This window comes from Narcine bancroftii, chromosome 8, assembly GCF_036971445.1.
Source record: "Narcine bancroftii isolate sNarBan1 chromosome 8, sNarBan1.hap1, whole genome shotgun sequence".
NCBI classification, from domain to species: Eukaryota; Metazoa; Chordata; class Chondrichthyes; order Torpediniformes; family Narcinidae; genus Narcine; species Narcine bancroftii.
This window is the reverse complement of record NC_091476.1, coordinates 19121127-19141647: the sequence shown is the minus strand read 5'-3', so window position 1 is coordinate 19141647 and position 20521 is coordinate 19121127. Positions and strand designations below refer to the sequence as shown.

Here is a 20521-nt window from a genome sequence, read left to right as displayed (position 1 = left end):
CAGTAAGGAAAGAAGTGGACAAGGTTCTTCTTTGAAGCCAATGGATCCTTTAGACTTTCCGAAAGGTAACTAATTCCAGAGCCAGCCTCACTGCAAGTTAAGCCCTATTTTTCTCAACAAAGTCTGCCCATTTGTAGGTCTCATATGTGTAGAAATATCAAAATGGGCATTTCAAATTAGTCTGCATACCCAGTGGCTTTCATGTTATCTAAACATCCAGGATTTCTCTTTTAGAAACTTTCCTTTGGCATTTTGCCAAACCATTCAATGTGTTATCTACATCCCGTTATGTATATCCAGGCCTCTTAAATGGATTTCCTCTGCAAGGCATAACAAACAATGGAAGTTTCAATTAATAAAACTAATTTTTCACATTTGACCTTGATTGTCTATGAAAATTAGAATAGTTTGTTCCTGATCTTTTTTTTTATTGTGTTTTATAGTGACTGAAACAACTGAACGTAATAGATTTTGCAAAAAGAGCAGAATATGGAAATGTCATCTTTGGAAAGAAAAGAAAGCTAATATTTCAGGTTGAAAACCTTGCATCTTTCACACTGCCAACCCCACTAGGAAGCAGGTAAACTTAATGGACATGTTGCACTCGGGAGCCTTTTGCACTGCACCCTTATTTACCTGATTAATTGACAACCCAGCATTTTAAGGTGTGGGGTGGGGGGGGTGGTCCAGCCTCCAACAGTGACAATGCAAGAGCAGGTTGTGCTTTCACACTGCCAGAAGGCGATTAGTGAGTTAACTTGGCCTGGCTCTGACTCCTTCCCCCATCAAGTGCCAGAGCCCAGTTGAATTTAACTCTCTCTGCCAGGTTGGGACATTTCACATTTCCCTGAATGGACCCACTAAATTAGCCGGTTAACCCACATGGAATCAGCAGTGTGAAATCTATTTCACATTTCCAGTATCTGCAGATTTTGTACTGTTAATATGTGAATGAATTAATTGTTGTTGATGGTTTGGGATCTGCATACTTTATAAGTTTATAGATGTGGACTGGCCTTTGGGTTAAAATATTTTTATTTCGATTCATAGTCTTACAGCATGAAGACTGGCCCCTAGAGCTAGCTTGTCCATGCCAATCAATGTGTCCTCCTGCTTTAGTCCTATTTTTCTAAATTAGGCCCATAGTCATCCAAGCCCCTCCCATTTCTCTAATTATCGAAATGTTTCTTCAAGTAAGTTAACATACTTCCCTCGACCATTTTGTCTGGAGCTTGTTCCAAATGCCAACCACCCAATGAGTGAAGAACCGTACACTCATGTCCCTTTTAAATCCCAGTCCCTCACCCTATTTTTGTGCACTTTGTTTAAGATTCTTCTGTTCTAATACTATTACTATTCACCTTACTCTATCTGCCCCTTGTGATTTTATGGTCCTCAAAAAGATTTCTCAAAGTCTAAGAAAAATAGTCTTCGTTTTCACAGTCTCTCGTGAGAACGCAACTTTCCTCATTCTGGCAACAAAATCTGTAAACCTGTACCATTTCTAACATCATAATATCCTTGTTATAGCTAGGTGACAAAAACTGCACACATTATTCCAAGGGTATAACTTCAATATGATGTCCCAGCACTTGTATTCAATGTCCCAACTGATGATTCTGTCTCATTATTCTGTTTATTTGCTGTGCACCATCTTTAAGAATGATGTACCTGCACTCCAATGTTTGTCTGCTCCATAACACTATTTGGGGTATTGCTGTTAACCGAGTAAGTCCTACTGTGGTTTGTCTGCTCCATAGCACTATTTGGGGCATTGCCGTTAACCGAGTAAGTCCTACTGTGGTTTGTCTGCTCCATAACACTATTTGGGGTATTGCCGTTAACCGAGTAAGTCCTACTGTGGTTTGTCTGCTCCATAACACTATTTGGGGTATTGCCGTTAACCGAGTAAGTCCTACTGTGGTTTGTCTGCTCCATAACACTATTTGGGGTATTGCTGTTAACCGAGTAAGTCCTACTGTGGTTTGTCTGCTCCATAACACTATTTGGGGTATTGCCGTTAACCGAGTAAGTCCTACTGTGGTTTGTCTGCTCCATAACACTATTTGGGGTATTGCCGTTAACTGAGTAAGTCCTACTGTGGTTTGTCTGCTCCATAACACTATTTGGGGTATTGCCATTAACCGAGTAAGTCCTACTGTGGTTCAATTTACCCAAATGCCGCACCTCATACTTCTCCGATTTGAACTGTATCAGCCATTCCTTAGCCCAGTTCCCCATCTAATCTAGATCCTGCAGCAAACCCAGGGAACCTTGTTCACATTCAGAAAGGGCACATATATTCATTTCATCAGGCAATCTCCTCTTGTCACAAACATCCTTTTCTAAATCATTTATGTTTATTGCATAACACTCCAATGCTCTACTGATCACGGTCCTCCAATCTGGAACAGTGTCCCCTCAACCACTCTCTGGATTTTTTTAAAATCCAGTTGATTTCCATTGTTTCAAGTGTAGCCAAACTTTCCATAATAACCTATTATGTAGGACCTTGTCAAATGAAGAAAAGGGTTGTGTTAAATATATCAAAACATCATCTGCAAACAAATTTATTTTATATTCATCCGCTTTCACCTTAATACCTTTAATATTACTATCTTATCTAATCATCTGAGCCAAAATTTCAATAACCAATGCAAATAGAGCTGTTGACAAAGGACAGCCTTGCCTAGTCGATCTACATAACATAAAAGGTGAAGATATTTGTCCCAGGCATTGATGGTTTTGCTCTGAATCATGGCAAATAATTGAAGGGTGTTATGTTAATTGATCTCCTCTTCTTTCTTTCCTCTTTTTCTTCCTTTTCTTTTTGGGTAGTCCAGAAGGGGATTGGGAGGGGTGGGGGGTTGTAAGGGGTAAAAATATAATGTATGTATTGCGTTTTATTCATTTGTATTTTATTGCATGATTTATTATGATTAATAAATACAATTTTCCAAAAAATGAATAAAAGAGAGGTGGTGAGGGAATGAGGAGTGGCAGAGAAGTTCAGGCCGATGAGAAATGGAGGGGAGGAAAAATAAGAGTAAAGAAGGGATGGAGGGAGTAGTGATAGAGATGAGGAAGGAATGGTGGAGAAATAACTGGGGAGGAAGGAGTGGCAGAAGAGTTCAGGGCAGAGGATGGAGGAATGATGGATAAGGGAGGGAGCAGTGGTGGAAGAGAGGAGCAGTGGAGAAAGGAGGAGTTATGGAGCGGAGTAGGGAAGAGTAATGTGAAATGAGGGAGTGAGGATTGAGGGAGGCGTGTTGGATGGAGTGGGCAAGAGAGGAGTAATAAGTGAGGGACAGGAGTGATGGAAAAATGGGTGAAGTGAGGGAGGGAGGAGTGGTGAAGAAGGTAGGGAGGGATGCAGAGAAGTAACAGGAAAAGTGAGGAAGAGCATAGACATAAAAGGTTTGGAAATGAGTGAAGGATTGCTAAAGCATGATTGTGGTGTGGGGGTGTGTTCAGTAGTAGCAGAGACATCAAAATCATCAAGCTGTCAGAAAGGAGGGGAGTCTGGCAGACATAAAAGTCCAAGTACTGGAGGAATTTAGAAGGTGGGGGGGGGGGTGTCAGGTACCATCTGTGGAAGGAAATTGGCAGTCAACGTTTTGGGCTAAGACACTTCATCTGGACTGAAAGAGGAAAGTTAAAATGATGACTGAGAGGAGTGGGCAGAAGCTGGCAAATGGTGGATCTAGGAGCAGAGCAACTGATTGAGAATTAGGGACAAGTGGGGAGGGAAGGAGAACCTTCCAACAGAAGCTGGGAGGTGATAATTGGAAGCAATAAAGGGCTGAAGATTATGGAATTCAATAAGAGTGGACCTAAATAGGGAAGGATGGTCAGCAGCTGGCAACAGTGTGACAAGGGTATCGCAGATCAGTGGGACAAGTGTGAATGGTCAAATGGAGTAGGGGAAAGTATAGAACAAGGGACTTGGGGGAGAGAGAGAGTTGGAAAGAAGTGGGTATGTGAAATGATCTGGGTTGATTAGCAGGAGCGAGTATAGGATAAAAAGGAGAACATACCTGAAATAGGAAATTGGGTTGTATCCTACACATGAAAAATATGAGGTCCTGTACTTCTAGTGCGCATTTGGCCTCAGCCTGGCAGTGGAGAAGCTGAGGACAGAGAAGTCAATGTGGGAATGGAAAAGAGAATTGAAATGTCTTGCAAATGGGAGTTTCAGATGCTCATCCAAAGGCATCCTGAGTCAGAGGGGATTTGATGGAATTTGTCAGTGTAGAGAAGAAGGAGCACTAATTTATTTCTGGCTGACAGACAAAATAGTGGCGCAGAAATACAGATAGTTAATTTAGTTTTATTTCAAGCCTCACTGCAAAAACAGATTAATAGGTTTTTGGATTCATTTCATTGTTTTTAGTTGTCAGACGTAGGGAACATTGAAAAATTATGATAAGCATTCATGTATTCTGCATATTCAATTCGCTCAGCAACTGAGCACACATGACATAATCTAAAACGTTTGCACATAAAAACTGATGCTAACTACTTATAATGCAATGGCTATCAAGTGAGAAAATCTTTGAATTGGTTCCTTCAAGGAGATGATATGATCAAACTTACATCTTTATCTCGGTGTTATCAGAGAGAAGGAATGTGTTGATGCTCTGTGACTCCTTCCCGTTCTCTGTACATTCCCAACCATGGAAGGGTTGTTGAGTTAATGGGCACAAATATCAGACCTGTGAGAGAAAGAGTGTTATGGGTTCCCCTTTGGTGATCAAGTTTCTATCCACATTCCAAAAGGAGCACAGACTGGTAGGTTAATGGTAAATTCTCCATGGTATGTAGGTGAATGGTAAAACCTGGTGGGATTTGATGGGAATATAAGGAGAATAAAATAGGATTAGTGTAAATGGTTGCATGATGGTTGATTTGGACCAGGTGCGTTGAGAGATGAGTTTCTGGGCTGGGTGATTTTTTTTTAATGAAATGTAGGACAGAATGATGAAGCCTGAAACCAAAAGGAGAATGATGAAAATGCAAAGTCCATTAACCATCCCTCTCCTTCAAATGATTGTCTTGAGAAACCATCTGTTCAACATGCAGCTTATTGTGTGTGTTGATCCTTTTATTATCAATTTAAATGTCTCCATAATTTGAATCCTGGATACATTAAAGAATAGCTAATGTTGTTTCATTATTTCAGAAAGGCGGCAGGTAAAGCCAAGTGCAACTTCCATCAGTGGCATAGAAATTATTGGAAAAAAATCTGACTGGATTTATGCACACTTGGAAAGATGGGGATTGATTAGGGGTATCCAACACTCTTTCTGACTGAAAATAGACTGAAATATTTGAGGAGGTAACAGAGGAGAGTGGTGGAGAGGGTAGATGCATGATAAAAGGAAATGTCAGCATTTCAGCTCAAAATTCTTCATCAATTTGAGTCAAAACCCTTGATAAGATGCTGCACAATAAGTTGGTCCAGGTCAATGCACATGGGATCGACAGTCAGCTGGCTAATTAATCCAAAGATTAGCTTGCCAATAAGATACTAGTGGCATACTGCAGGGATTGATACTGGGACCTTTGCTGTTTGTTATATCTATTGTTGACTTGGACATAATTGTTGGAGGTATGATTAGTAACTTTGCAGATGACATAAAAATTGGTGATGATGTGAATAATCAAGAAGCTTGTCCAGGCTACAGCAGGGTGCACTTGCAAATTATGTACATTTATGGTTGCTATATTGTAGAAATAGTAAGATTGTCCTGGAGAGAGTGCAGAGAAGTTCACCAGGACGTTACCTGGATTGAAGTTATGGTGAGAGATTGGATAGGCTTATTTTCTCCAGAGCAAAGTAGGATGAGTAATGACCTCATAGGAGTACATAAGAGTGGCATAGATAGGGCAGATAATTACATCTGCTTCCCACAGTTGGAGTATCAAAAGCAAGAGGCCAGGTTTAGAGTGAGAGGAAGGACCTTTAAAGAGGATGTGGGGGTAAGATTTTTTTCAAAAGAATGGTTGATATATGAACTCATTACCAGTGGATGTGATGGAATTAGATAAACATTATCACAAGATCACAAGACAAAGGAACAGAGCAGGCCACTAGGCCCATCGAGTCTGTTCCGTAAATCTACACTAAGCTACTCTACACTAGTTCCAATTTCCGGCCTTTCCCCCATATTTCTTGATGCCTTCACTAATTAGATACTTGTCTATTTCTTATTTAAATACTCCCAGTGATCTGGCTTCCACTGCTGTATGTGGCAGTGAGTTCCACAGATCCACAACCCTCTGGCTAAAGAAGTTCTTCCTAATCTCTGTTTTATATGGATAACTTCTAATTTTCAGACTATGACCCTTTGTCCTTGATTCACCCACCAAGGGAAACATCTTACCTGCATCCACCCGATCTAAACCTTTCAAAATACGAAATGCCTCTATGAGATCTCCTCTCATTCTCCTATACTCCAATGAATACAACCCAAGAGCTACCAAAAGCTCCTTGTACATTAGCCCTTGCATTCTAGGAATCATCCTAGTAAATCTCCTCTGCCCTCTAACAAAATCACATCCTTTCTAAGATAAGGGGCCCAAAACTGCACACAGTCCTCCAAATGAGGTCTCACCAGTGCCCCATAGAGCCTCATCAACACCTCTTTACTCTTATACACTATTCCTCTTGAAATGAAGGCCAACATAGCATTCGCTTTCTTCACTGCCAATTTCACCTGGTCATTATGTTTAAGAAGCATTTAGAATTACACTTAAATAAGCAAAACATAGAGGGATGCAATTCTAATGCAGGCAAGTGGGATTAGTGGAGATGGACAAAAAGATTGACATGGATATGGTGAGCTGAAGGGTCCATTTCTGTGCTGTTTGATTCTATGACTATAAATCTGTGATAATTCATTCAATTTCTATGTCCTCTCCTCTGTTCTAGGAAGAATAAACAATATATAGGTATTGAATTTCATTTTGCCTCTGCTGCCTGGTCAGTTCCCAACTCAATGAGCCTCACAGTCAATAATCACTGAGGAAAACATTTTTTTCAATGGCATTATTTTTTTTTGCATCAATTTGACCACTCCAGATCCTACCTCCCTACTTTCAGATGGGATTAAATTTTCAAGCTTTTTTTAACAAGTTGAGTTGCTAGTGCATTAACTTTTTCATAGAAGCAGTCACTTTACAGGATTGAGGTATTGCAATAGTTAATGAAGGCATGTCACAATAAGTCTGGCCCTGATTCAACAAGTGCATAAATTATTTTCAAACTTCAAGCCATTCCAGCCCTAATGAAAGGAGGGCGGATCTTTTAAAGCTTAAAGTTTTGCTGCACATCTGGTGAGAAATCAGTCAAGTACTGAACATCGAGCCCAGAGGAATTTATCACGGTAATCCTATTTATCACATTATATGTATTTCTTATTTAAATCTTGTGCTATTATTTGTTACTAGTTTTTCGCATCTGTTTTAGTAAATCTCCATCTCAAGTACAGTGCACATAAGATCTGGATAAATGGCAATAATTCACTTCCCTCGAGCAGAACTCATGTATTTATCAATACCCAGTTATGTACTCTTTCAAGTTAAGTTCTCATGGAGGCAGAATGCACAAAAGAAAGATGATCCAGTTGTCTTTGAATGCTCAACAGTTCACTAGTATTACAATGCTGTCAATCTCTGGCTTTTTTTGAATTGCAATGGACACAATTTAAACTTGTCACTTGAATGTAATGTTACGGTCATTGATAAGATATCCACGTGAAGATTGTTTTTAATTGATCAGATTATCATTTTCAAAATAGACTTGCATATGATGTGTTACTTAGGAGCCAAAAGTTGAGACAATGCCTCCAGCGTGCACCAGCATGAACAAGTAGAACACATACGAACATCAGAGACATATCATGAATTAAAGTTGATTTTTATTATAGAGAGAATGCAGATGGTATATTTCGAGCTCAGCAGACTAGGGAAAACTTCAAATTAACTGTAATCAAATAAGATGATTAACATAATAAATGAGAGAATTTGAGACACAAGCAAAATGGTAGAGAATGCTTGACATTTTCAAATTGCAATGAAGTTTTAATTGAAGAAATATAATTTCTGCTCATCAACCACTGTAGTTGTTTAGATCAGTGTATTTCTTTGTAACCAATTTTATTGGAAGCAAATTGCTTGGCACTTTTCTGATTCCTGACACTTTCAAGTTGAGTTTACAGCATTTAAAAAGCTTAATATGAAGCAAAAACTCTGAATCAGCAGGGCTAAAGCTTTACTGCATTGGATGCGGCAAGAGTAAGAGGAAGATCAGCAACAACTGCCATTGATTGTCCTTGCTTTGTGACACTGTTATTCCCATTATATAAACTCTTTGTTGCTTGGTGCTAAGTTTAAATGTGCATGCAACAAGCAACATTTAGAAACAATAGCCAGATTCTATTTCAGTGGCATTGAGAAAATTGTCAGCTAATTAATAAAAATAAGCACAGATTTATTAAATGCAAATAATGTCAGGCTAACACAACTGAATTTTTTGATTTAATAATAGAGATGAAAAATGAAGGAGTTGTAATTTATTTTTGTATTGTTTTCAAAAATGCTAAGTAACAAAGTTGTGACCAGATTAATATTGTGGGACTAAAGTGACAGCAATAACATGGGTATAAAAATGACTAAAGATTAATAAACAAATTTTGAGAGTGGCATGGAAAGTTGATACAGCTAGAATAAAATTCTACATGGGCTTCCTGGCTTTATCAATAGGGCCATTGATCCATGCACTGAGGTTATGGCTCAGCAGGGGTGATGCATTCAACTCCGAGCACCAAAAGAATGTCAGAGACTAAAGATACTGCAGAATAAATTATCGTGAATGATACAGAGGATGCAGAATTTCAGTTTTATGCTGGGACTGATGAAAGGAGTTTATTCTTCTCAGACTATGGAAAGTTCGGAGGAAATTTAGAAACATTCCATTGCAAAGCTTTGGGTTCCCTTACAAGTTGTTCATTTATGGAATAAAATTCAACCTAGAATTCTAATGGGGAGTTAACTTTCTTTTTATTTATATGGCAAATAAAGAGTAATTAAAAAAGGAATAAGTTGAAGATTAACATGAGATGGTCACCAAAAGTTTTCTAAGAGATTGAGAAGGAGGAACTCGCGTTGGCTGAGCCATTTAAAGGACTCTTTTAGAAAATTTTAAAATCTCACCGAGTAAGATCATGCAATTTTAAAAATCTTTTTGGAATATTGGTGTCAGATGTACCTAATTGATCATGATTACTGATTTGTTTTCTACTGGGGAGAAGCTGTGCACAGATCTAATTCATATATCTCAAGTTCTATCAGGCATGGCATAAGCTCCAAAACAAGTTTTAGAGTGTGAGTGTGAGGGGTGGGGTGAGAGAGTTTTGTTTTGAAAGCTGATGTCATCAGCTCATGCAAAGTGGGATCCTGATGGGATGCTCCCCCTTCTAATGTTTGAGAGCAGAATTCAGTTGTAACTTTTACATTTATATTTGAAGGCAAACCTTTGTGGAGCAATCCATGCTGGTCATTCAATTCTTCCTCCACTAAATTGATGACTACATTGTTGTTGCCTCATGCACCCGTGATGAGCTCATCAACTTTATTCACTTTGCTGCTAACTTTCACCCTGACTTCAAAATCACCTGGTCTATCTCCAGTGACACTCTCCCCTTCCTTGATCTCTCTGTCTCCATCTCAGGAGCAAACTTTTACAAACCTATCAATACCCAGAAATACCACAACTACATTTCTTCACACTCAGCCCCCTGGGAGGATTCTATTCCTTTCTTTCAGTTCCACCATGTCCATTGCATCTGTTCGCAAGATGAGGTTTACCAGTCATCTGAAATGCTCTCTTTCTTTGAAAAATGTGGCTTCCCCTCTACCACCATCAATTCAGCCCTTACCTACATTAACTCAATTTCCAGCTTATCTGACCTGGCCCCCCTCTGCCCTAGACACAACAAGAACCGGATTCACTTTGTCCTGACCTACTACCCCACCAGCTCTGCATCCAACATATTATTCCCTGCAATTTTTGTAATCTACAACATGATTCCACCACCAGACACATCTTCCCCCTCACTGCTTTCTCTGGGGACTGCTTCCTCTGTGACTCCATCATCATCCTTTCCACCCCTCCTCCCCATTACCTCTTTGGCATCTTCCTATGTGACTGCAGGAGGTGCTTCCCATGCACCCACACCACCCTCCTCACCACCATTCAGGACCCCAAACAGTCCTTCTAATTGAAGCAACACTGCGATTATGGATCTGTGGGAGATATCTACTGCATCTTGTGCTCCCTTTGTGGCCTTGTCTACATCAGAGAGACTGGATGCAGACTGGGAGATCACTTCACTGAGTACCTTCACCCTGTTTGCATCAATGTCTGAGATCTCCCCGTAATCAGCTATTTTAATTCTGCTCCCCATTCCCATGCTGACATGTCTGCCTATGTACTCATACAATGCTAAGCCAAGGCCACCCGTAAATTGGAGGAGCAACACCTAATATTCCATCTGGGCACTCTCCAATCAGATAGCATTAACTTTGACTTCTCTGGTTTCTGCTGGACCACTCCCCATTCTCCCTCTCTTCTTTCCTCCAGTTCTCTACCCCCTTCCCTCTTCATTCACAGAGCTATATCCCTCCCCCATTTGTTGGTGTGCCCTCCCTCCCTTATCCATCTATTACATCCTGCCTGTGGGACTGTGCTTCTCCCCCCCCCCCACCATTCTGTTTGACCACCTGCCTATATTCTGCTCATAGCTTTATGAAGGGCTCGACACAAAAATGGTTCTGTATCTTTACATTTGCTATAGCATAAATTATGTTGCTCGACCTGCTGAGTTTTTAAAGTATTGCATTTTTACACACACACACACACACGCTCAGCAACCATAGGTATAAAATGGAAAATTTGAGTTCCCTTTTCCTCCCAAATATTAGACTGTTTGGGATCTTCACTGGCACACCTTGCAATATTTCAGACCAATTACTAGGCACTGATAAATGGGACAGAAATTAGCAACGTCAGAAACAAAATAGAAAGACACAAAAATAAAAGGAAGATCATAAATATCTTTAAGTAAGACTGGACTTGGGTGTCAACTTAAAACAATCAGAACATAAAGCATAAAGGTGTGCCTAAGGTTGTTAAGCCGAGGGCAGAGGTGGATCTTTGATTTGTAAGAAGGAAGCTCAAAAAGATCAAAGATAAATGAATTTTAACATGAAAACCCAGAAATTTGTCTGATCTTGTTTCTACTTAACTTTGTTTAACTCACAGTCTATCAACTCATAAAAAAAAACTCATGCAGAGGCATTGAGAATCAGAATCAGAATTTATTGTCACGAACACTTCATGAAATTTGTTCTTTAGCCAGAGCATTACAGTGCAAATATTGCTGTGCATTACATTTTTTTTTAAAAAGTTAAATTAGTCCTTTGAGTCTGCTTGTACGGCGGGATTAGAAGAGCAGCCAGGTGATCAGACTTGTCGAAATAGGATCATTTGGTTGGCATTCATGATGGTGAAATTTATAGACACAAGAAATGCTATAGTCTGGAGCAAAATGGAACTGGAACAACTGCTTACTGCGCCTTGTGAAGCACCAGCACCTTATCAATTGAAGGCAGTGCCAGAACTTTCCCAATCAAAGATAAAACCAGCACCATATCAATCGAAGAAAACTGAGTTGGAACAGCAAATGGCAGCACTGACAATGTAGGTCCAGGCTTTGGGCACACAACAGAATTCCTTCCATCGACCTGGTTAGAATCGTGGTGTTGAAGACACAGTAGAGCCAACAGATGGAAGTATTGGAGATTTGGTGATGCTGCCAGGTCCTATCAGGCACCTTGCAACTTCTACAAATGGCAGCCAGGAAATGACCAGGCCTAGCAATACAGGCCATGGGCACATCAGCCGCTGTCTTTTCCTCAAAGATGGTCTCTTGGGTGTTCAATTTCTTGCCGATTCTGGTGCAGAGATTTCAGTGGTCTCTCCAACCATGGATGAACACAGTCATATGTTCTTTCAGCTGCTAATAAGTTTCAAATTCAAACATGTGGCCAGAGGTCATTCACATCGGATTTCGGACTCAAGAACCCTTTTCAGTGGGTTTTCACAGTTGCAAACGTGGCAAATTCCATTTTAGGGGTGGATCCCTTGTCACAATTTCCTTCGTTGGTGTATTTGAAAAATTGCTGTGTTGTGGACCGCAGCTCTTGTATGCATTTGTCATCCCTCCAATGTTGTGAGCTGCCTGACAAGCCTTCAACTTGGTTCCTGCTCTTTCTAAGTCTTGCTCAAGTGCTTCCCTCGCCTAGTGACCCTATTGTCCTACAGATGTTAAACATACAGTAACCCACCATATAGAGATTTGGGATCCTCCAGTGGTAGTTCGGGCTCGTGGATTATCCCCTGACTGTCTTGAAATCGTGACATTGAAATTCGACTACATACAAGAGTTGGTCACAGTCTGCAGATCTGACAGCTGCTGGGTTTCACAGATGCATGTGGTTCCAAAAAAATCTGCTGGGGCTTGGTGGCCTTGTGCTGATTATCGTGCCCTGAACAATTATACCATGCCTGACAGATACAACATTCCCAATTTACAAGACTTTTCAGCAAATCTCCATGGCAAACATATATTTGTGAAGAGATTTAGTACGTGCTTACTATCAGATTCCAGTTGACCCTTCGGATGTCACAAAGACGGCAGTGATTACTCCTTTCTGCTCCTTTGAGTTTCTGTGAATGCCATTTGGTCTACAGAATGCAGCTTAGACATTCCAGTAGTTTATGGTCCGCATACTCACCGGCCTCAATTTTGTGTTTGTTTACATTGATTATATTTCTAGTCTTATCGTTTCAGAAGCTTGATGAGTTTGGCATTGTGATCAATTCCAGTAAATGTGTTTTTGGCACTGCTGATCTTATATTTTTTGGACATAGAGTCACGCAACATGGTATTATGCCCAATGAATCGAAAGTGTGAGAGATTCAAGAATTTCCTACACTACTGGATGTCCATCCTCATTTTACTGTATCTTATAGATGAATGGTAAAACTCCAAACCCCTTGGAGATGTCTGGAAATTGATCCAGCATTTCCTTCTTCCTGTTCTGTGCATTGTTTCAGTTAATGTGGTACACCCTCTTGTCTAGGCTTACGTTTTCACATGCTTTGTCACCAAGCCGTGAATGATGTCCATTTGGCACTAATGTGAACTTGAGGTGGTGCTCTTCACCTTTAACTTTCACTTTGAGTTTACATGTACCTTTCATGTCGATGCTCTGTCCATTGTCAGGTTTGTTGGCGTTACCATTTTATTCAAACAGCTGCTGTGAGCAAAGCATGACCAAGATACTCCATTGGCTAAATACTGTATTTGCTCCTATCTTCTACTTCTGAGAACATTTACTTTTATAATCTTAAACTTTTATTTAAATTTTTATTTATTCTTTTTCACTTATTTTCCTCGATATTTTTGCCAGTTGCTCAAATTGCAGGTAATAGGGGTTTTACTGTAAGTATATTCTCCACCATATTTTAACAATAATATATCCAAATATGACATTTTTATTTCATGAAGCTAAGATACTTTTAGCATATCAGTTAGAGTATAGAGATTCATTGTTGAATGAAAACTTTTGATAACTCCAACAACTCACAAGAAGTTCAAAACCATTCTAATTTTCAGTATCTGTGAAAGTTCCCAGTGCAGGTATTGTTTTTGTCATGCCCCTTTAGTCTCCTTTCTGTCACGATTGACAAACTCAGCTTTATTCATCTATGGAAATATGGAGAGGTGAGAGTGGAGTGTATACATGTGCATCAGCTCTTGAACATATATTTAGGCAATTGATTCAACGGGCCAGAGAAATGAACAAGGTGAATAAAGAGAGTATGTGGTGTTTCAAGAGGAGAAATATTGCCATCCCTAATTATAATCCAATCCTTTTTAAAAATAATTTCGTTATTAATGGCTCATTATTTACTGTCTGATTTAAGCTTTATACAAGTTGCTCTATGGTCAGTTCAAATATTATAGACCAGTTTTATATTTGTGAATTTTATCAATTGCCATTTGTTATCTTCAATATGCTCCTATTAAAATACAATTGGTTGTGCTTAATTCTCTTCCCTCTCAAGGTACAAGCACCCTGTCATTGATTAGAGAAAGGGAATTGCAGATAGTTTGTTCAGTCATTTCTAGTGTGTAGTTGGATGGGAGAATTGCAATTAGTGTACGCGATTAAGGTACTTGTTGGTTGGCACAGATTTAGTGGATCAAAGGACCTATTTTTGTGATACAGAAGTTTTCATACAAAGGAAGATTGTATTTGTTGGAGGTCAATCATCTGAGCCCAAAGATATCAGGGCAGGAGTTCCTCAGGACAGTACTCTAAGCCAAGGGTTACCAGATTTGCCAAATTTTGTTCAAATTTAAATTCAAATTAATTCCAACTTGCAAATACATGTGTATTGTTACGAGTTATATTTGATATTATATGTAAATGTCTTTAAAAGAGATTGTGGGGGGTTTAGTGTAGGTCATTTCACAAACAGACATTAATACTTCACAAAAGACATCTCATTTGAAATGCGAGAGCTATGCATAAGCAGAGACTTCATGTCCACAGTGACTTTACAGAAACTTTGAAGAAGGCCTATAGAGACTTCACAAGTAGATGTTAATTGGACTGATGTTGTGGAATAAATGGACTATTGTCTTCAAATCAACAAATGTCCAGGCTTAGAAACTGATTCGAGTGTCAGCAATCTGTCTGGTTGCAGTTTTCTGTTCTGAGAGGGGTCATGTGGTTTTGCAATCAAAGAGATTTTTTTTAAAAGTGATTCTTTGGGGAGAGAGAGAGAAAAGTCAGTTCTACATTTGGGCAGGAGCTTTTGGAGTCTGCAACATGGCAAGCTGACAGGCTTGTTGAAAACCCCATTTTGAAGACTGGTTGTGAGTTTTGAGTTCAGCTGTTCAAAATCCTTGTAGTCCTTATCAGAGGAAATGGCTGGCTAGAGCGTTTCTCCTGAAATAAGGGAAACGAGGGGAACTCTGTGGTGACCTGGAAGAAAAGGTTATCATTTTGAAAACCCATGATGGGGAAAGTTTTTCCAGCAAGACACTGAAGTGGCTGATTGGGGTAAATCAGTTTGTCTGTGTCCAACGAGCAACAAATCTCTCTCTGAAACCAACAAGAACTTCCTTGAGTGGTAACTATTTATCTTTAAGCACCAGAGCCTGGTGAAAATTCATAAATGTTAAATTCTATGCACAGTATAAGAATTGCCTGATACTGGTGAACTTGGAGGTGAGAAGTGAATGATTGGACTCTTAAAGCAAAGAACTTTCCTGAACATGTACACATTATGTACATGTGTGCTTAGAATTAGAAAGGGGTTAAGTTAATAGTAATAAGTTAAAGTTTTTATGTTTAAAGAAAATTAAAAACAACTTTTGTTTAAGTAACCATTTTGTCTTGGTGAATTTCTATTGCTGCTGGGTTTTCAGGTCCTCTGGGTTTACTACAGTACATTGAGATAAAATAATATTACTACATGAGAAAAAAATAATATACTGAAAAAATTGGTAACATGGTCATTTGAATTAAATTAAAAAATTAATCAGGTTAACTTTACGCAGGTAAGACTCTGTTACCAAAATGAAACATTTCACATGTGCATTCATTGGGTGTGGTTTCAAAAAAGTTCATTACTTGTCACAAATACTTGCTGTCTTCAACATAATAGTGGAGTTATGTAATGTTTTAGTTTTAATGAAGTAAAATTCAAGTAGTATAAATAAAATTATTGGAAATTCCAAATCATACAACACTAAACTGCAAAATTTTGCAATTTATTTTTAAAAAAAATCTTAATACAAGACATTTAAGGCATCCTGATAAAGTCAATACTGGACAAAATGTATATAATGTATAGTCACTTAATTTTACACAATGTTTAATTCTTCTTACAATTCACAACAAATGTATAAAACCTGAATAATCCTCTGGCATTGCTGAGAAGTGGAAAATAACAATCACACCACAAAATTCCAGGCATTACCACCCTCAATACTCACAAATGAAATTTCTTTTAATCAGGGGAGATGTAATGAAATGAAGTTTCCCTAAAACCTCCATAATCTAGATCCAAGGAGAAAAATTGTGGTCTTCATAGTATGTATGGTTCAACCAAACACAAGTTTAACTTGATCAACCAGTGCATAAAGCAATTTTGTAATAATTGAAATAATCTGTCCTCCTCATTCTCACAATGATATTGTGTAATCTTCTGTGGTTAGTAACTGGAAAAACTATTTAGAAATTACTTCATAAACCAGTTGTGATAATGGCAAAGAAGAATATAATGTTTGATCAAGAGTTAACATGATGTGTGCAGCAACATTCATGTATTAACTGTCCCAATTCAAGAAAAACTGAAAATGGAAAGTGACCTTTGTAGATGTAGATATCTCCATCAATACATGTCTAGAGGGAGAGTGAAGAAGTGAAAAACAAGATTACTGGAGGAGGTTTCAATATAAGACATGTTCCTCATGGTGAACAGAATACAGCCAGAAGAAATGTCTCCTGGTGCAAATTTTAGTAAGGCAGTAGCACTCACTGCTTGGACTGGATTGGAGCTCAGCCTAAAAGGGAAAGTCACACATCCACAGATTTGTTCATAATAGCATGGCGAGTATATAAACGCAGATTAGTTTCCTATAATGACAAAAATAAAGAATTGTATAATGAATTATACAAAAGGAATTACCCTACTTTGACCTATAAAAACACAAGATTTTCCTTGAATGGAATAATTATTCATGACATTAGATCCTCACATTTCACATGCAGATGAAAATCTATCAGAAGTACAGCAATGCTGCATGTACACATCATATTTACACTATTTAACTTTCAGAACATGCAGAGCCCTGATAGGAACATGACTGTACTTTCTACTTTAAAATACAGTACCAATGCAAAGTGAACAGCCATTGTCACATTAAAGTAAAATGAGTCAAGAATAACTCAACTCAATCTTCCTAAGTCATAAAAGTAATCATTTGAATAAAGAACTTGTATTAGAGGATTTAAACCATGTTTTTTGCTCCTGCAAGGCTGAGAATCAGTAACCTGCTTGAGACTCAGCAGACATAAGCTAAATTCCACCATGGGAACCAGAGGTGCAGTTATCTGACAAAAAGGCATCTGTGTACCAAGAACATTTAATCTTCCTGCTTGTTTTGGTCACAGTCTTTCAGGCAGAGACCTAACCTTGATGCAAAATAAACCATTGTATTCAAAATTATAAGCTAGAAAGTTGTGTTATTCGATAGAAGCCTAGGCATGCTAGCTTGCTCGCTTATCTTTCTTTTTGTGCTGGGAATAGGTGCTTGGGTAAGCAGTTTTTGGGTAATATAAGCCATGGTCCCACTGCTGAAGTTGGAGGCTCTCCGAGAGGTGGCAACATCTCTCAGCAAGAAGAAGAACTTCTAGAGTCCAGCCAACGTCCCGGTCGGGGGAGGTGGAGAAGCTTCTACCGGTACCCCGACAACCGACTACAAGTGTGCAGTCGTTGCCTCGTCTCGGCATTTGGGACCAGTCCAGGCATTGATAAGTATAATTGGGAAGGGCTTACATATTGTAGTTTGATATCAGCTTTAGAATTTGTATTAAAGATTTGTATAAACTGAAGTGCTCTCGGTGTGGGTGTCTATTTTCTTTCGGTAGCTCAAACACTGTGACTAAAACGAACAAAGTGAGAGGTACAAGTTTACCCAGGACAGAACTGCATAAAATTCTCTGCTCAGAAGGAGGAAAGTCAAAAAAGCTTCACTGAAATAAATAAACACAGAGAGCAATCTTTTATTGTACGGCAAGAACATGCAATGTTATAAAGTCAGTCATACAATATAGAAACAGGCTCTGTGCCCCATCATGCCTGGGCTGCCATTAAGTACCCATCAATATTAATCCAATGAGATCAAACATTCACTGTGATAAATGAAGAGTAATAAATAGATTTTTCATGTTCTAATTAATGTTCTTCATATTTGCAATGAGCCATTATGACTTATGATCTTTCCCACTAAACTTGGTTTCAGCAATGATGTTTACTTTATTTGATTCTGATTTCAGAGTCCAATAAGATGATAACACCAGACAACATATTTTTCAAAAAGTTTTTTTCCTTAAAAAAAGTTGGGGATTATGATAGACAACATCGAGCTGAACACTTGGATAATTTCAGATTTTCTGTATCACGCAGAAAGTTGGAGAAACATTAAATTAACTTTTATTGAATTTGGGCATGTTTAACCGCATAATGATGCTACCACATTGCATTAGTTCAAGTGACCTAAAAATGTTTTGCTACTGATTTTCATTTGTTCTCAGCATCTGATACCTTTCGGATCAGTTTTCAATAATAGTTGGCCAGAACTGATGGATTCCAATTGCCCTGATACCACTTTTTCCATGGTTACAATGCCCTGGTGAAACCTTTCACCATGTTTGTCATTGACTGCACTAAGATCAACAGGCTAGAAGTCCAAAAGCGAATGCACAAAATTAATTTTCGATGACATGTTGTACTTCACGTATGCTTGAAGTAGACTTAAATATGACAGGAAATCACAAAAATAGGTTATATCTAAAAATGACATGTTGTTTGGTGTATTTATTCTGGCTCAAAACCCTCATTCTTTTCAGTTTTCTCCTTTTTACTTTCAAAGCAAAAACAATAAATAGGATATAATCAAGTCTTCCCTCTCATGAAACATCTAATAGAATGTTTTTATTTTAACATTTCTCTATTAATTGATTGATTTGCCTTCTTCTCCCCTCTCCCTCCACATCTCACCCTACTCCCAGGAGAGAAAAGTGAATGCTTGTGGAATTAAGACACCATATATGAACATGGGAAAACCAATGTCCTGTGCATGGAAGATCTGTTTAACTTGCAGTACTGGCATTTATGGTTGCCAATGGAAAAACAATACTTCAAAATCCATCAAAAAGGTATCATTCAAAATAATTTCAGTGGGGCATAAGATGTCTTCACTAATAGAAGACAGATAAAAATAAGCAGAGTTAATTCTTGACCACATTTATTGTCCGTTTAATATTATGATTTTAATATTGTTTTGGTTTGGGAAATGATAAAACTGAAAGTCTGAATAATATTGAAGAAAAAAATGGAGCTTCAGAACCATTTCAGATGCAGAAATGTAGCAATTTCCACAAACTACACCAACTTCCCACAATTATTACATCCACTCTTTACGAATTTAAGTGGTGCAGACATGACTTGAATTAATAGATGATATAATTTTTTGAAGAGGTGACAAGGAGAGTGGATCAGGGCAAGGCAGTTGATGTTATTTATATGGATTTTAGTAAAGCGTTTGATAAGATTGGTATGGATGTTAGGACACATGGGATAGGAGGCCAATTAGACAACTTAATAAAATGTTGGTTTTGTGATAGGAGTCAAGAGTGGTTGTAGAGGTCAGTTTTTCAAACTTGAGGATTGTGATCAGTAGAATGTGGTAGGGTTTGGTAAGAGGCTTGCTTTTTGTGATCTACATAAATGTTTCAGACAAGAATGTTTGTGGCAAGGTAAGATTGCTGATAACATGAAAATATATGCTACCATGGAATGTAAAGAAAGCTACCTGGGTTTGCAACATGATCTAGATCAGATAGGAAACTGGGACTGGGTATAACAGACACACCAACTTGGAGAAGTGTAAGGGGCTACATTTAGGTAAATCAACAATTCAGGACTTATTGTGTTAACTGAAATGCCCCAAAGAGTGTTATAGAGTAAATGAACCTTGGAGTCAAGATATATCACTCTTTAAAGATGGCAACACAGGCAGACAAAAGACTTTATAGATCATCTTGCCTTTATCAGTTCAGGCATTGAATACAAATGTTGGGATGTCATGTTAAAATTATATAAGATTCTGGTGAGGCACAATTCATCACCACTATGGGAAGGATTTTATAAAAGGGTCTAGAAGAAATTTACGAAGTTGCTGCCAGCAGTTAGCGTAATGCTATTAAAGAACCAGAGACCTAGCTTTGGATCTGCCACTGTCTGTAAGGAGTTTGTACATTCTCCCCTTGTCTGCAATAAGTTTCCACCAGGAGCTCCACTTCCCTCCCACCCTTTAAAAACATTCGGGGATTGTAGGTGAATTGGCGTATTTGAGGGTCACAGCACAGTAACACAGCCAGAAAGGCCTGTGTTGCTGTGCTGTATTTCTAAATTAGGGAAGTTGGGTTGTCGTGAGAGATGGAAAAACTAGCCTTTTTTTTAATTAGGAGGCTGAGAGAGGATCCTTCTGAGGTCTATAAAATTTTGTGATGTATAAATAAGGCAAATAATGGCAATCTGTTTCCTAGAGTAGTAAAATCTCAAATGATAGGCCATTACTATAAGTTGAGT

At 38.5% G+C, this 20521-nt stretch overlaps 1 protein-coding gene across 4 annotated transcripts in view; it reads left to right on the top strand.

Moving 5' to 3' along the window:
• The first annotated feature begins 503 nt into the window (after positions 1-503).
• Positions 504-20521, top strand: part of gdpd2 (glycerophosphodiester phosphodiesterase domain containing 2) — a 69852-nt gene continuing 49834 nt past the window's right edge. For 3 of the 4 annotated variants that reach the window (XM_069893049.1, XM_069893047.1, XM_069893050.1), the window contains exons 1-2: positions 7309-7388; positions 18940-19086. In XM_069893049.1, coding sequence (XP_069749150.1) covers positions 18979-19086 — 108 coding nt within the window. In that variant the 5' untranslated portion in view covers positions 7309-7388; positions 18940-18978. Of the gene's footprint in view, positions 581-7308; positions 7389-18939; positions 19087-20521 lie in introns of those variants that run through there. The other variant, XM_069893048.1, reaches the window with a different exon arrangement.